The sequence below is a fragment of the Oncorhynchus kisutch genome, linkage group LG3 (assembly GCF_002021735.2).
Source record: "Oncorhynchus kisutch isolate 150728-3 linkage group LG3, Okis_V2, whole genome shotgun sequence".
NCBI lineage: Eukaryota > Metazoa > Chordata > Actinopteri > Salmoniformes > Salmonidae > Oncorhynchus > Oncorhynchus kisutch.
In genome coordinates, this window is record NC_034176.2 from 61,162,935 (window position 1) to 61,181,311 (window position 18,377).

Genomic DNA, 18,377 nt, shown 5'->3' on the forward strand with positions numbered 1-18,377 from the left:
GAAATGTAGGGAGCAGTTTTCCATACACGCCCCCAGTGTTCCATGATGTCAGCTGAGCTCAGGGAGAGAAACAATGGCTCATGGAAGCCATTAAGTAATCAACTGTGTGTTTAAAAAGGACCCGATCTCCATGTGGACAGTGGGGTGATCAACTAATGAGAAGGACTTTATGTGATAATTCAAATAAAAATGTCCAGTCTGGATGTGACAGGGCTTTGACAGTTTTACATGCTCTACTGCAACTCTCCGGTACAGTGGGGAAAAAGCGGCTTAAAACCATATGACAGCAGCCCGAGATTACCTTCCGATTGCGCTATAGCCTACCTACCCAATCCATTCATATCTACTAGGGTGATTGGGTTGTTCCCGGACTGAGGCCGGCCCAGGGAGCCTGACTGATCCCAGCTCCTCTGTTCTGATGGAGAGGAGATGGTGGGGAGCCAGAGTCAGGGCAGCTCTCCCAGCCAGACACAGAGCTGGGTTATAGGGGTGAGTGGAGAGAGACAACCCCTCCCTGGAGCACAGGCCGTGAATGGCTTCCAGGATGATGAATCCCAATGCCAGCTGCTAAAGCCTATAGATCTGGCAGGCCCTGCATGAGGCCTAAAGCCAGGTACAATCCCCCTTCCTCTGTCTTTCCCACAGACACACTGCACACGCTGTATGCTCAAATACTGAGCTCCCCACAGTTGTGAAAGAAGTTTAACAAAAATCGTCCTGTGTGCCTGTGAAGAATTGGAAAATAAAAAGCGAGGAGAACTGACAATCTGAAAGCAACCAGCCCTCCTGTCTGTGTCTGTTCCTGGAGAACTAGCGGCCACTCTGACCTCCATTCTCGCTCATTTTCATGTTTCCAAACAGACAAATTCCTTTCGACAGACAAGAGTTAACTTACATCACTCTCAAACTTTCCCGTTTCTGCATGCTATTACCATGCTATTACTGCTAACATTTCAGAGAGAGAGAGAGTAAGTCAAGAATCGTAACATACCCTTAAGGGTAGCAATTTAAAAAGGATACAAGCCATTCACGTGTGATCCGCAGGACAATAGTAGGGCCTAAACAGAGACAACCAGACAAAACTAAACAAATCAGAACAAAGGAGGGGAACTTTGTCAACTAGAATCGCTCTCTGAAAGACACCTTGCCGCAGGAATGAAAGCTTCACAAGGCCCATTGAGTATGTGTGGTGTGTGAATAAGAAATGGGTAACTTGAGCTGCCCTCCTGGGTAAAATATGGAGACTATTCACTCACTGAAACCTGAGAACATTTCTCAACAAATATGAGTCAAATCCTAACAAATTAGCTTGCATGGCAAGAAGTGCATGCTGCCAAGTCAATCTCTATCCATTTGTCCATATGCACATTGCAGCTCTATGAAACAATGCTCATTCTTCAATCCCCTAAACAATCACTTCCCCTTTGGTTTCCCTTCCCTCCGTGATGGGTGAAATTGTTCTACTTCTGTGCCAGCAGACTGGTCTCATAGACTAGACGTAGCATAGTAAATGTAAATCCGAGACACTCAAATTAGTACGATATATTACATGTGGTATGGTTACATTAGACAGGTTATTTCAAACAAAAACTAAAGTAGGGTAGTTGGGCGGGGTGGATGGGTGAACGCAAACGTCTAGCGTGTGTTCGAATCTCATCAAGGACAACTTTCACTACTTATTACTTTTTATCTACTTTGCAAATAAATACTTACCTAACCCTTCCCCTTTTAGCTAACACTTCCCCTAACCTTAACCCTTTTAGCTAACCTTTCCCTAACGCTAACCCTTTAACCTAACTCCTAACTTTAACCCAAACCCCTAGCGCTAGCTAACATTAGCCACCTAGCTAACGTTAGCAACAACAAATTGGAATTCATAACATACCATAAGTTTCGCAAATTCGTAACATATCGTACAAATTGCTATTCATAATTTATCGTATGAATTGTAATCCATAACATATCATACTAAATGGAGTGTCTAACATTTACATACAGAATAATACAAAATGCTCTGAGACCACTTGGGTGCCAGGGGAGGAAACGGAGAAGTTTTGCCCTTAAAATAGAAAATAAGCATCTAATACATGCCCCTTTCAAACACTATGAATATTTCCATTAGTATGAATGCAGTATCTTGTGACAAACAGCCAGGTCTGCCCTTTGTAAGACTGAATGGCCATGCGGTGCTCAAGGGGGGTATTACTATTTCTGAATACATAACCACCCATCTAAATCACCCTGTTCTAAAGGATAAAAATGAACACCACTCTCCACCTATCTGTAGGAGACGTCTCCACCCAACGGACGCGGAGAGCAAAGGCGTGTGCCATGTGGCACGAGAAGATAACAAGCAAGCAACCTGAACAGACCGTCACTCTCTCTCTCTCTTCACTCCCTCTTTGACAGTAAAGGCAGCAGAAGCAGAGGCTCTGGGAGCATGTATGGGGAGGATATTGCACCACCACCTCAATTCAGATCCAGAACTCAAGCGGCGCAGTCAGGCGACGGCACGAGGAAGCAATTTCCCATAAAATGGCCCATAACAAAAGCAGCATTCAGCGTGAAGAACAGAATGTGGACCCTGTCGTGAAAGTCAGAAAGACTTTTGATATGCCCAGCACTCATCTCAGCCTGCTCTATAACACTTCACACCCCTCTCTCTTGACTCTGTACTCTGCCCCTCTCATCATCATCATCATCATCATCATCATCTGATGCCTGCCTGACAAACAGGGAGATCAGGGTCATTATGAGGCATTTTGTAATCCCGTTTACTGGAGGAATGGGAAGTAAAAAAGCACAAGGCTTGTCAGGGCAAGTGTGTGAGGAATGCTTACAGAGGCATAATATAACACGTTAAATGGTGTTGTCATGACGAAGTCGGGTCCATCTCCTTGTTCGGGCGTGTTCGGCGGCCGACGTCACCGACCTTCTAGCCATCGCTGATCCATTTTTCATTGGTTTTGTCTTGTCTTCCATCACACCTGGTTCCAATCCCATCAATTACACGTTGTGTATTTAACCCTCTGTTTCCCCTCATGTCCTTGTCAGTGATTGTTTGTTGTATGTATTGGTGCAAGTTATGTTCTGGTGTGCGACGGGTTTTTGCAACCTCTTATTTTATGTTGTATATTTAAGTGTTTGTATATTCATTAAACTGCTCCGTTTATACCAAGTTCACTCTCCTGTGCCTGACTTTCCTGCCACCAGCACGCACCAATTACAGATGTGAGTTTTAGTGTAGCTCTCACTTGGCTGTCTTTGAGAGTTTGCTAGGCCATATGGCCTAGTTACAGTTGTAAGAAGTGATGATACAGTTTGCAGTGCAACATGAGAACTAAACCACTCTACAGTTTCTTTTGACATTTGGAAGAAGAGCTACACTTCCCTACAGTGTTTCCTTACAGACTAGCCTCCATCAGGTTAAACGATGCCGTTTGAACTGACGTACACCACACCACACAAACATAAGAGCACCTACACTACATATTATCCAAACTAGTGCCTTTAACCTCGGAGCTTTCACCTTTAAACCCCAAGGTAAGTCAAGGAATTAATTTCAAAAGAAAAATAGCGATTTTGGCGATTTACATTTTCAGAGAGCAATTAGAGACACATCCTTTCCATTGCAACAGACAGCCCTATACTTGGCTTGACACCTCTAAAATAGCTTAACATTGAATTGCATTTAGAGCTGTTGAAATGCTCATCATTCATTCCCATGAAGAGGAGATGAGGAGTGGAAGATCATGGTGAGATCTTAACCCCATAAGTGTATCACTCACTTACATGTCATTGGAAACCAGAGAGTGAGCTGAGTTATAGTGAGAAGACACTTCAAATATGTCATCTATCCATGGGCCTAGGGCCCCTCAGCAATATAGCAGTTACTGTTATTTTTATTATTAGTGCCAGAGATACAGCTGTCATATGGCTCAGACTCAGCAGCAAGCTGTAACAATGTCCAATGTTCATAACTATGTAGACAGGCAGTGTTATGTCTCTCATATCAAACAATCACCACTTAATTAAAATAGTTTCAATTAAATCAGAATCAGGTTTTTATGAGCTATATCCTAAATAGAAGCTATAGAATGGTGGTGAAAGTCTGATCAAACGGAAAACTTTTAAATGAAAAAAAAAAGAGATGCCTGCCTGCCAAGCAGATAAATGAACCAGCTGTAATATCAGCTTACTTAAAGATGTATTATAAAAGGTGTTGTATCATTTCAGCCAGTAGTTTTGAAAGTAGCGCTCACAAGTCAAAAATAGGTCCCTGAAAATGGTGCACAATTGTGTAGTCATCCATTTCACATGATATGTTATGTTCTGCAAAAAAATATTATATGCCAAGAGAATAGTAGAATAATAGTGAAGACATCACAGCTATGAAATAACACATATGGAATCATGTAGTAACCAAAAAAAGTGTTAAACATACAAAATACATTTTAGATTTTTCAAAGTAGCCACCCTTTGCCTTGACAGCTTTGCACACTCTTGGCATTCTCTCAACCAGCTTCACCTGGAATGTTTTTCCAACAGTCTTGAAGGAGTTCCCACATATGCTTAGCACTTGTTGGCTGCTTTTTCTTCACCCTGAGGTCCAACTCATCCCAAACCATCTCAATAGGGTTGAGGTCAGGTGATTGTTGAGGCCAGGTCATCTGATGCAGCACTCCATCACTCTCCTGCTTGGTCAAATAGCCCTTACACAGCCTGGAGGTGTGTTTTGGGTCATTGTCCTATTGAAAAACAAATTATAGTCCCACTAAGTGCAAACCCGATGTATCGATGCAGAATGTTGTGGTAGACATGCTGGTTAAGTGTGCCTTGAATTCTAAATAAATCAATGTCACCAGTAAAACACCCTCACACCTCCTCCTCCATGCTTCACGGTGGGAACCACACATGCGAAGATCATCCGTTCACCTACTCTGCGTCTCACAAAGACAGCGGTTGGAACCAAAAATCTCAAAAGGACAGATTTCCACCGGTCTAATGTCCATTGCTCATGTTTCTTGGCACAATCAAGTCTCTTCTTCTTATTGGTGTCCTTTAGTAGTGGTTTCTTTGCAGCAATTTGACCATGAAGGACTGATTCATGCAGTCTCCTCTGAACAGTTGATGTTGAGATGTGTCTGTTACTTTTTATTTGGTCTGCAATCTGACGTGCAGTTAATGAACGTATCCTCTGCAGCAGAGGTAACTCTGGGTCTTCCTTTCCTGTGGCGGTCCTCATGAGAGACAGTTTCATCATAACGCTTGATGGTTTAAGCGACTGCACTTGAAGAAACTTTCAAAGTTCTTGAAAATTTCCTGGATTGACTGACTCATGTCTTAAAAGTAATGATGGACTGTCATTTCTCTTTGCTTATTTGAGCTGGTTCTTGTCACAATATAGACTTGGTCTTTTACCAAATAGGGCTATCTTCTATATACCATCCCTACCTTATCACACCACAACTGATTGGCTCAAACAGTCCAAGTGACTACATCATGAAGCTGGTGGAGAGGATTCCAATAGTGTACAAAGCTGTCATCAAGGCAAAGGGTGGCTACTTTGAAGAATTTAAATATATTAGGAATTGTTTAACATTTTTTTGGTTACTACATGATTCCATATATGTTACGTCCTAGTTTGTTTTCACTTTTATTCTACAATGTAGAAAATAGTCAAAATAAAGGTGTGTCCAAACTTTTGACTGGTACTGTATATGTTCTTCGTGCAATTCACATGACATGATACGAATTTGTAAGTGCTTAAGATCCCGTTCAATTTCTAATTATTCTCTTCATAAAACAACTCACTGAGGTGAGGAAGCGCAACTTCCTCTCCCTTACACACACGCTGTGTCATATCCTTTTGGCTTGGAGGGACTGGACCACTGGGCCTATGGGCAGTTGGCCTGACTGCAGACCCAGCTCTGCCCAATGTCCTAGATATCCGAGAGGGTTTTCTCTGGCCGTGGTCAGCCAGCCTCAGCCCCAGGCAGCCAGTTAGTTCAGCACATCTAAATGTGGGCCTGTGTGACCGCAACAGGTGTTGGACATTGAAGCTCCATGCTCCCTATTAAAAAGCGCTTTAGCACTCCCGTGTCTGTGGTGTCTGGCCAGCATGAGGCCAGAGCGGCGGTCTGTTATCTGGTTAGCGGTCAGCCAGAGGCATCAGCGGGAAGTCAAATTCTCATTTAAAGAGTTACCACCATATGTATCATGTTTTACTGCGGCCTGAAAGACAAAGCTCTGAAGCCGGGCCAGTCCCACACCTGTCCTTGGCTCACTGTTAATTCACCAGTAATGAGTTTGGATGGTGCTGTCTGGTGTCAGATTCCAGACCTAACATACAAACAGAGTGGTTCTGGGGCCTAGCAGAGAAGCTAGTCTTCCCTGACTGAGTCCAAGTACTGTAGATAGATGCGTGAGTCAGAGCATTTAATTGAGCGGTCAAGCAGTGTGTTTATGATTATGGCACTATGTGTTGTCGAAGTTCAACTTCCTCCCACTCATCTCAATCCAATTATGCTGACAGAAGCAGCACCTACATGGAGGATTATGTCTGAGTTCAGTCAAAGGACACTCATGACTGCACCTTCACAGCTGTGTGTGTGTTGTGTGTGTGTGTAAGAGAATAGTGAGATAAACCGCTGCCCTAATGAAGATATGCAGAAACTGATTGTCCCCCAAAAATTCCTGATCACACTTGTAGTCGATGTTATGGCTACATTAGCTAGCACAGCTCATGCACAGAAACACTTCATCAGGTCTAACCGTCGTGGCGCGCCGAACTGCGCACGTGAAGGCCGTCAAACCAAACGCACTCCTTCAATATAAAATTGTCTTTGACAAAAATAAAAACCTGTCAGTTTGTCACTTTCATGAGGATGTAGTAACAACAGGTTCAGCTACTTAAGAGATCGGGTTTTGCATTTAGAATTCGAGAAAATAAAGAATACATTTTTCACTTCTCCCATTGACTTAGCAAACCCAAGTCTGGTCTGTCTTGTCTGCTTGGCAACGTGTTCCTGGAATTATCGCATGTGTTGTGCCTCAGGGTTTGAAAACTCAGTGCTAATTCAGTGTTTCCCGAATACTTACACTGGTCAGAGTGTCTCACTTGGTGTGATAAAATAGTTGATCAATTGCTCATAGGGAACAAAACTTAGTGACAAACAATACTGATGATGCATCTCAGGCATTGTTTGAATACATTTTGGTAATTGATTAAGGCAATAGCACAGATCAACATACACTTGCTTGGGGCCAATTTGCACTTTGGTCTTCCAACGCTATTGATCACATCCTACAAGTGTTAATGACCCACAGATATAACTATATCACGGTCATTCAAATTTCAGACATTTTTCATCATTCATTTGGTTTTATAGTCGTGGGAAGTGTTTTGGGTTCATCTGCAAGAAGACCAGGGGAAAGTGGATCTTCGCAATTATAATGAACTGTCCCCTTCATGATTCAGTAACTACTGGGGCAGTTCATCAGTATGGGACAGAAACTTTCAGTACTTTCTCCATGGAATTTGAGGGTAGATTTAACATAAATACATACGTAGCTAGAACTTTACTCTTTCCTCCTCCCGACTTAGGCATTTCTGGCTGAGCAGCTTTTCTTCTAGTCTATATTTAATTTTCACAAAGCACAGCAACCAAAAGCATGTGACTTTCCAGAATGCTGCTGTGACTATGTTTCAAGTCAGAGTTGACAAACATACCATAAGCATCTCAGCTATTAATGAAAGGCAACACAAAAGCTATGGCCTTATTTTCTTCTCTAGACACACTTGGATCCCAGTCAAACTTTGACACTGAGAGAAACACTGCCAAGCAGTTGAGAGCTCTAACCAGGATTTGTGTGGTGATGTGTGATTATCAGTTTACCTGTCACTTTGTGATGTTTTGGAAACCCTGACATGCACTACATATACACACAAGTATATACACACAAGTATATACACATATACACACAAGTATGTGGATACCTCTTCAAATTAGTGGATTCGGCTACCACTTTGCGGCTGTGCCGTTGTTGCTCCTAAACCTTTCCCCTTCACAATAACAGCACTTACAGTTGACCGGGGCAGCTCTAGCAGGGCACCTATATTACGAACTGACTTGTTGGAAGGGTGGCATCCTATGACGGTGCCACGTTGAAAGTCCATTCTACTGCCAATGTTTGTCTATGGAGATTGCATAGCTGTGTGCTCAATTTTAAACACCTGTCAGCAACGGGTGTGGCTGAAATACTGTAGCCGAATCCACTCATTTGAAAGCGTGTCCACATACTTTTGTATATATAGTGTACATATGTGCACCAGGACAGTAAGTCAATAGACTCCCCCACAGTTCTGGCACAGCCTGATAACCACTTCTGCTGCACAGACCCGGTTACAGCCTCTTAAGTGCACCACCATCTGAACTAGACTATTACTCACCCAGAGACCATACAACGTCTCATCATCCAGCACCCTTTAACCTAACAAGACTGAAGTCCCTGCCAAGTTCATCAGGGTTCTACGTCAACTTCTCTTTAGTAGAGCAGCTATGAGATCATTGTAGTTTCTCAGGTCATTGTGCCCACGGTGACACACAGGTTGTGTGTGTTAAACCTGCAGCTTAAGCAATGAGCACGCTAACAAACAGGATGTGACACACTGAATATCAACATGAACATCCAGAGGAAGGGAACACATGGAGATCCGGCCATTCACACCCATGGCCATCATCCAAACACAGAGTAAAACTCATAGAACCGTCACACCCGTTTCTGGTTGAAAATGCTTCAATTTTCACTCACTATGAGTTTTTAAAAATAAGAAAACTTCAACCTTGTGTGAGGTTGAATGATAAAACAGATTTTTCTTCTCCTCTCTTCAAATAGTTGAGTATGTTAATTAAATCATACAGGGGTTTTCCTCAGTGTTTGTTGTGAATACTGCACTAGACGTATGAGATACCAGATCCAGTCTCAGGAATCTCTGGAGATCCCTTCTATCTCCACTGAGTTAGGTCAATCTGCTCTTCGTTTTCTGTCACCTTACTTGTGGAATAATCTCCAAGGCTCTCTAAAGTTGGATGACTTGGTGCCACTAGGGCAATTCAAAAGGCTGATTGAGGACCTATTTACTGAATAATGTGTTTGTTTTCAATGACTGTGTTTTGCTTTTAGTGTATTGATGTGAATATGAATGTATATTGATTGATGTGTTTGATGGGTACACAGGGCTCATCTGAGAAAGAGACCGTGGTCTTTAAAATAAAGGTTAAATAAAAATACAAAAAAATGAAACAGCTGATACACATTCAAAGTGTGACCAATCAGCCATTCTCATCACTGCCCCAAAGACAGACACCACGCACAGAACACTTACCGAATTGTCTCCCCAGTAGCAAGGCAGTTAACCCCCAACAACAACTGCTCCCTTGGCACCGATGACGTGGACGTTGATTAAGGCAGCCCCTCGCACCTCTCTGATTCAGAGGGGTTGTGTTAAATGTGGAAGACCCATTTCAGTTGAATGCATTCAGTTGTGCAACCAACTATGTATCCCGTCCTTTCACTTCCTTATTCTTAAATAAAGGTTAAATAAAAAATTATAAAAAATTCTCCATGATTAACGTACATGGGATGGAAAGGAAATTTACACTCGGGACTGTGTGTGTGTGTAACCGATGTGAAATGTCGAGCCCAGATAGGGGCGAGGAGAGGGACGGAAGCTAAACTGTTACATGTGGAACACATTACTGCATTTGGGAGTAATAACCACATTGAAGCGTGGCATCTATGGCAGGTTGTGCATTCTCTAACCGCGTTATTTGATTTGTCTGTTCTGTACTTGGCAGAAAAGTCTTAGTTCATCCTTTTATCAGCAGTGAGACTATTGCACATTACTCAACTTTCCCATGAATATTGTAATTTCTTCGCTTTATGAATCAAACTCAAAGTTTAGTAAATGCAAGAAGGCATAGGACTTTGCATTTAGTTGTACTGGTGACATTGACTTTTAGAGAAGTTGACTTGCCAGTCTAAAAGGTGGAAGCACGAGATTCGTCTCAGGATGTTGCCATGGCACTCATCTTTACCATGGTAATACCATGGTAAACAGTCTGAACGTCTGGGTGTGGTCGAGACACACAGAGGGCCGTAGCTACAGCTAGTGGAAATGACAACACTCAGTTTATTCACAAAATAAACTCCACTGAGTAACGGAAAACCATGACATGCTTGGATTCAACTTTCAAACTACCATACATGAACATGTAACTGACGTCATGTATACTGAACAAAAATATAAACGCAACATGTAAAGTGTTGGTCCCATGTTTCATGAGCTGAAATAAGACTCCAGAAATGTTCCATATGCACAAAAATCTTATTTCTCTCAAATGTTGTGCCCAAATTAGTTTACGTTCCTGTTAGTGAGCATTACTCCTTCGCCAAGATAATCCATCCACCTGACAGGTGTGGCATATCAAGAAGCTGATTAAACAGCATTCTGCACCTTCTGCTGGGACAATAAAAGGACACTCTAAAATGTGCAGTTTCATCATAAAAACGCCACAGATGTCTCAAGTTGAGGGAGCGTGCAATTGGCATGCTGACTGCAGGAATGTCCACCAGGGCTGATGCCAGATAACAGAATGTTTATTCCTCTACCATAAGCCGACCTCCAACGTCGTTTCAGAGAATTTGTCAGTACGTCCAACCGGCCAAACATCTGCAGACCACGTGTAACCACGCCAGCCCAGGACCTTCACATCCATCTTCTTCACCTGCGAGATGGTCTGAGACCAGCCACCAGCTGACCAGCTGATAAAACTGTGGGTTTGCACAACCAAAGAATTTCTGCACAAACTGTCAGAAACCATCTCAGGGAAGCTGACAGACAGCGTTTATGACATCATGTGGGTGAGCGGTTTGCTGATGTCAATGTTGTGAACAGAGTGCCGCATGGTGGCGGTGGGGTTATGGTATGGGTAGGCACGGTAGGGACAATGAACACAATTGCATTTTAGTCGATGACAATTTGAATGCAGACATACCGTGATGAGATCCTGATACCCATTTTCATGCCATTCATTTTTATTTTTACCTTTATTTAACTAGGCAAGTCAGTTAAAAACAAATTCTTATTTTCAATGATGGCCTAGGAAGCAGCCTGATCAACTCTATGTGAAGGAGATGTGTCATGCTGCATAAGGCAAATGGTCACACCAGATACTGACTGGTTTTCTGATCCACGCCCCTGCATTTTTTTTTTTAAAGGTATCTGTGATCAACCGATTCATATCTGTATTCCCAGTTATGTGAAATCCATAGATTAGGACCTAATGTATTTATTTAACTTGACTGATTTCCTCATATGAACTGTAACTCAGTAAGATCTTTGAAATTGTTGCATGTTGCATTTATATTTGTGTTAAGTGTATAACAAAGCCTTTCCATTGTAGGTGGAACATTGGGGCTGCTGGCTGGGCTCTACCTCCTTCCTGATTTTGTGGGGTAAAAATGGCTGCGGGTTGACTATGGGTCTATGTCCAGGACATAGTCAAACAAACACCCAGCTTTCGGCTACGCAATCAATGTCTCGGTGGTAAAGGTAATTTAAGGGCAGTGGTTCTGCCTGCAGGCTCCAGTCAACAGGCGTGCCTCCTGCGGGTCGTTTCTAATGTGGAGCAAGATGAGCCGGGATGGAGCCCTGCCCTCACCACAAGGCCTGTGTCACATTTCAGACTAGACTGTGAAAGCTGCTTCAACCGCCTCGACTGGTGCTGACACACACACACACACACACACACACACACACACACACACACACACACACACACACTCACACAAGTAGCGGTGCGTCCGTGATATATAGGCCTTAAGGCCAAGACAATAAGAAGACACAGTGGCAGAGTAAATTGAAAGCAAATTGCATGTAACAAATAGTTACATGACCTACAGCACGGTCAAGCAAGTTAATGTTTCCGACATTTTCGGACTACTAAACAACTATTGATTTAGAACCACGGAGAGTTATCGCAAGTCGCACAGAAAACAGGAACTGCCTCCACTATTCTAGTACCATTTCAACATCATCAAATCACCTAAGCTTAGTCTAACACAGTGACAATTAAAATATTCCAAAAACGATTTAGTCCAATCAACGTAAGCTGAATATGATGTGGCTGTCCATGGCTCTGATTTGTGTGTGTGTGTGTGTGTGTGTGTGTGGTCATGCAAGCAGAAAAAAAACATGGCGTTTCTCTACATGTAGGGTGAGTCAACAATGCCATCCTCCTCTCTCATGTTGACAAAATGATCTATCACTCTGTCATATTGTACACGCTTCTAGTTTTGTTGTCCTAGGCTACCTGGCTAAAATGCTTGCTTTCATGGGCAAAGTTAGCTAGTTAACATTAGCCTTCTACATCTAGCTACATATTGAACTTCCATCCTCTCAGGCCAGGGGCGCAGTGTATAAATGAATGGTTGGATAAGAATTGCCATTGTAATCATTGGCCAGTACGGAGAATTAAGTAAAACCACAACACCAAATCTCTATCTCCATCCTTGGGCCACCAGAGGACAACAACACGCAACAATTCAAGTTGTTTGTCAGTGACGTATGCTCTCAATGCAATTTGATAGGAGGGACACCAAATCCAAACTGACTTCCCATAACACCTTTTTTTGGTGCACCAGGCCCATTTACAGTTGAGCTCACCTAGTTTATCTCAATGCTGATTGGCTATTCTTTTATACTTTTTTAATCAAGGGAGGCAAAATGCTTGCTGGCATCCCTTGCATTCAATACTACCGGCAGGCAAACAATGTCATACTCTTTTGGACCAGACAGCATCATAGAGACAGAGGGGCACTATTTCGCTCACTCGGATGCTTTCTCCGGTGAGATGCATTCAGCCTCTTACGGATTTAAGAAAAATTATGAAACAGAGAGGCGAAAGATAAATACATATATAATACATTAAAACATTCCTCTGTAATGAATACACACACACCTTATATTCCAAAACTTGCTGAGACAACTGTGAATCTCTAAATACTAAAACACACCAGACACATCTGTGATTTAGTTTAGCCCAGTAAGCCCACCCCCATTCATTCTTGGGATTGGGCATAATTGTCTCTTATTAGTTATAAAAACAGATGGGATTAACGGAGGTAATGCAATGTACTCACACAATTTAGCGAACAGGCCAACCATACTGTTTATAGCTTTGAACATGAGGTAATGAGCAGCAAGCCAAGACTTGAGGGTGAACTATTTTCCTCACCCACTTTGCCAGTCATGTCCTTCTCACATTCTCTTCTTATAGAAGCAGAGTCTCAGCCCAGAGTAGGGCCCTAGAATCGGCCTCTTGCAGGTTTACATCTCACTGACTATACCTCAACTTTATGGCAATGAGTGGACCAAATAAAACCTAGATAAATCTATCCTTGGCACCGGACAAAAGGAGAACTAGCATAGATCGAGTCTATCTTACATTCTCAAACAGCTCAACAACAGAATAGCACTTCAAGGCTCTGAATTACACTTCAACCAGTTGAATCAAAAGATAGAGATTGAAAATAATATATTTAAAATAAAAGTGACGGTCCAGTGAAAATGCCTATTTTAAATCTGCAGTGTTTACACTGGCTGTCTCCTGGCTGTGTAATGTTAACAGTGTTTGGAGCATCGTTCTAGTTAATGGGTGTATTTAAGCTGTGTTGGAGCGTGAGACTTTTGACAGACTACAGGTGTTAAAACTATGTACCGCAGCTGGAGAATCAAACGCACGGTTTATCAGACCTATGCAGCAGACTCACCCCCCATGTTTATTACATGAGCTTTACCTCACACAATAATCCTCACACAGCACAGAACCCATGTTCCATTCTCCTCTTTTACCCTGCTGCTACTCTCTGGTTATCTATGCATAGTCACTTTAACTCTACCTTCATGTACATATTACCTCTGTACTGGTACCCCCTGTATATAGCCTCGCTACTGTTACTTTACTGCTGCTCTTTAACTATATAAAAAAATATATATTCTTAATTTTTTACTTACCTATTATCTACTTAACACTTTTTTTTCCCTTAAAACGGCTTTGTTGGTTAAGGGCTTGTAAGTAAGCATTTGTAAGGTCTACACTGGTTGTATTCGGCGCATGTGACAAATAGAATTTGATTGCTGCTTACTTGGACACTGGGTTGGGTTTGTATTGTCATTAAACGAGCCCTGATTGCCTCTACAGTACTGATTGCCTAGTATTGTTTGTCAAAGACAGTGTGGCATCATTGGAGGAAAGGGCACTCACTGATCATTTAAATGGGGTTTTGTATGAGAAATGATTCATATTCACATTGCCAATGGAAATATATGTACAAATTATAAATGTACATTTATAAAAGGAGGTTACACCGCAGTATTGGTAGGAGACGCCAGCACAGAACATTTCATTTTTATATCATTGTGCTGCGACTGGCATACAGAAGTGTTCCAAAATGAAAGAGTTCATGTCACACAAGTGTGTGTTTGTTATCACACAGGTGTGTGTTTGTGTGAGTAGAAAATATAATTGATGCAGTATGTCATTATTTGAACTATATTTGATTGCTTGGATCGAACAGGTCCATCTTTTCTTCAAATTTCCAAATTAATATAGTGGAAGATTCCTGACATCGAGGACCTATATGCTAGGAGGTGTCAGAGGAAGGCCCAAAAAAATGGTCAAAGACTCCACTCCACTCACTTCTCTCTGCTACCGCACGGCAAGCGGTACCGGAACGCCAAGTCTAGGACCAAAAGGCTCCTTAACAGCTTCCACCAGCTTCCAAGCCCCCCCCCCCCCCCCCTTTGTTTTTATACTGCTGCTGTTACAAATTACCTCAACTAACCTGTACCCCCACACATTGACTCGGTACCCCCTGTATATAGCCTCGTAATTGTTATGTAATTTTCTTGTGTTACTTTTTGATATTATTTCATTTATTTTTTCACTTTAGTTTATTTAGTAAATATTTTCTTAACTCTATTTCTTGAACTGCATTGTTGGTTAAGGGCTTGTAAGTAAGCACTTCATGGTAAGTTGTATTCAGCGCATGTGACAAATAACATTTGATTTGATTTACTGTGTTTGTCATAATCCACCTTGTTCTAAAATCTTTATTCCACTAAGATACAGGTTCATTACCTTCTCATTGTCTCACTTTCAAACGGTAGTAGTAAACACACCAGCCAACCATGTGGTCTTGATTAAACAGGTCCTATGTGGCCTGATGTGGAACACAGCACTGGTCAGGATGACCCACCGTCGGGAGCATTTTTATTGCCCTCAGTGATGTGCACCTTCCAGCCTTGGATTGACCACAAAGATGGCAGGGTTACAGTCTGCATCCAGATGAGCACCAATAGATCTTGCTGACAAAAAAACAGAGGACATGTATGATGAGCCCTGCAACTTCTAAACCACATGTGAAGCGCAACATTTAGACTACACTATGCAGTCAAAAAAGGAAAAATAAATGAATCAGGCGTGTGGGTGAGACATAGATTGAAACAGTTGCAACCAATGTGGAAATGAGTGGAGATTGGTTGGCCACGTGTTACGGGTAAGGAGGCTCGCAAGACACTTTCTGTTCCTGCCACAGAGAACCCATGTGACAAGAGATGCCACATCTTCTAGCAGTCTCCTGTCAACAGTCTGAACCACATCTATACCTGCCACATAGACCAGCAAGAGACTAGCTGGATTTTAGTGCATTAAAATTGGCTGGTGGAATGGAAAGTTTCAGGGACAAGAAGGCTGAGATAGAAAGGAATCTTTACAGATGACACAACTGAGGAGAACGGTTTCCTGTTAAAACACTTACATGATAGTAATAGGCCTACCTGTGGGGGACAATGTGCTCAGTTAATTTACCAAGTCATAGGCCTACTACACTTGAAGCTTCAAATACAAAACAACTTTGAGTTTATTCTACCATTCACACTTGCATTTTCATGTGGCACAGCATCCTACCATTATATAGGCACAGAATGGAGCGTGAACAACGGTGTGCACTCGATCTACAAGCGTTATTTATTTAAAAGCATTATTCGGCTGTCCCCAAAAGATAACCCTTTTGGCTTCCATGTAGACCCCTTTCTACAAAGTCTTACATGGAACCAAAATAGGTTATGCTATGGGGACAGCCAAAGAAACCTTTTGGAACCCTTAAAAAAAAAAATTATAAGTGTGTGTTTGTGTGTTTTAACAGGAAGAGGTCCTGTCTAAAACCTTATGTAGAAAGGAAGCCAAGCCTGAGTATGTCTGCTAAATAAACACCTCAATGAACCAGGAGAATTTACTGGAGTCTATCAGAACTGGGGGAAACAGGAGAAGCAGAGAAAGAAGTATAACCTATTTTCATTGGGCCACTGTGCAAAAGAGGGAGGTCAAATACTTAATCCATAATAATCCTATTCATACAGAAATGATTCCAATTTTCAAATGATGTGATCTATCAATGACATTCTGTCAGTGTAGGCTGTAAATATTTTTTATTGTAGACAACAATAAATAATATAGCATGACATGCAAATTGAATATGCAACAAAATAACATAATATCAATAATTTAGGCCTATTGGGCACTACAGTAGAATTCTGGTTTAATTCAATTTACAATGGAAACCCTGACAGCTTACCTGCTAACAAGAACGTCGGCAACAGAATGCAGTAGAGCAGTCCACATACCACCTGAAGCTCCATGAGCGCGCGTCCCAAATGCACTGCTTAGCTCCAGTCTACAGTCCCGCTGACATTCCTCGACGGAACGTTAAATTCCACCCAATTAATTTTAATAAACCCAGTCCGCAATAATTGTTCATGGTTTTCAAAGTGTCTTTTGAACCGATAAAATAAAGCGGTGCGGTCATTCCACTAGGCAGACATGTGACTTCCAAAAGTAATATTTTTCAAGTTTCCTGAGTAGTGGACAAATGAAATCTATTGAGGTTCTTGTTCTGTAAATCCACAAGACATCTTCACCTCACATTTCGGGGATATAAAGTGTATTCGCACGAAATTGTAAACAAAACTAACTACCAGCTCTCCCGTATTGAAACAACACTCCTCTCTTTCCGCCCCTTGAACTGAATATTCCATGTAAAGCAATATCTTCATGGAAAAAGTGATTCACCAGTAGGCCTACTGCAACAGTTGAACTGTTCTTTCAATCGCTGTAAATCCAATTCACTCTCACTGGGTTGGCACTTCCTCAGATTTTTTCTCTCTCTCTTCATAACCTAACTAACAATTTTAAGGTGTGTTTTCGAAAGCAACATGTCCACGAGGAAGACTATTTCACAAGCATACACAATTAATGTATGGTAATTTCGAAAGAAACGAATACATTTTCAGTCTATTCAGCTATTCTATATCATAGTTAACGCATGTTTGAAGATTTCACTGTCAGCACCATCGCCTGCGATATTCCTATTTGAAAGAGCACGTTGTCGTTTTGCGTTGACACATGACACAAACTTTAGCCCATAGCAGGAAATTATAAGTGAAATGTTGCTATGTGACACTCCTTCAGCAACATGCTAATACATAGCCCTACCTTAACTGCGCAGTAAACCAGTAGTCTATGAATTTTGAGATCATACACACGAAAACTTGTACTCGGTCATCTTTTGAAAAAGTTTCACACTGCTGTAACCTGCTTGAAATTGACTCTACATCTTCTAAATAAATATTCTCTGGTAAATCATTAGCGTCCTCTAGCGGTACACCAAGCCCAACTCATCAGTGTTGCCAACTAATTTTCTGGGTAAATTGCTAGAGGCAGGTTGATTTGTTGCCAAAAGTTGCTAAATGACGTTGTGATGTCATTGCGTGATAACGTAAAACTGCGTCATTACGTGGAATACACAATAACGTTACTCAAATTGACTGGCTATCCCAGCAAAAAATATGATTTGACGTTTGTTCAGGTACAGACTCCTACTCTTTTCTGTACTTCTGGCTGTACAGTTTTGATTGAAACTTGTTGATTGATGTTGTAAGTTCTGTTCAAGATCAAACATTCGTTACCAACTATATTCATTGGGTTTGGCTCATCGAAACCGTGCTATTGCTGTTGCAGTCAGCCAACAATGATTTGCAATTTGCTGAAATTGCTGCTGGCCTGCTGCTGACGTCACTCACAATAAACCTTTTCAGTCAGGCACGTGTATTGTGACAGTGTGTGACAGAAATAAATAGTTGTTGTGTCATTTAGGGGGAAAATGCATCCATTTTAGCGTTTGAGTCACTTTTCAAAAGTTGATAAAAGTTCCCCCAAAAAATTTAAGTAGCAAAATGTGTTACTAGGTGCTGT

General features: G+C 41.8%; 1 protein-coding gene across 1 annotated transcript in view; it reads right to left on the minus strand.

The window, feature by feature from the left end:
- piezo1 (piezo type mechanosensitive ion channel component 1 (Er blood group)) overlaps positions 1-17,727 on the minus strand; it is a 70,295-nt gene extending 52,568 nt beyond the window's left edge. The window contains exon 1 of the mRNA XM_031809714.1: positions 16,702-17,727. Coding sequence (XP_031665574.1) covers positions 16,702-16,765 — 64 coding nt within the window. The 5' untranslated portion in view covers positions 16,766-17,727. The remainder of the gene's footprint in view (positions 1-16,701) is intronic.
- Between the last annotated feature and the right edge of the window lie 650 nt (positions 17,728-18,377).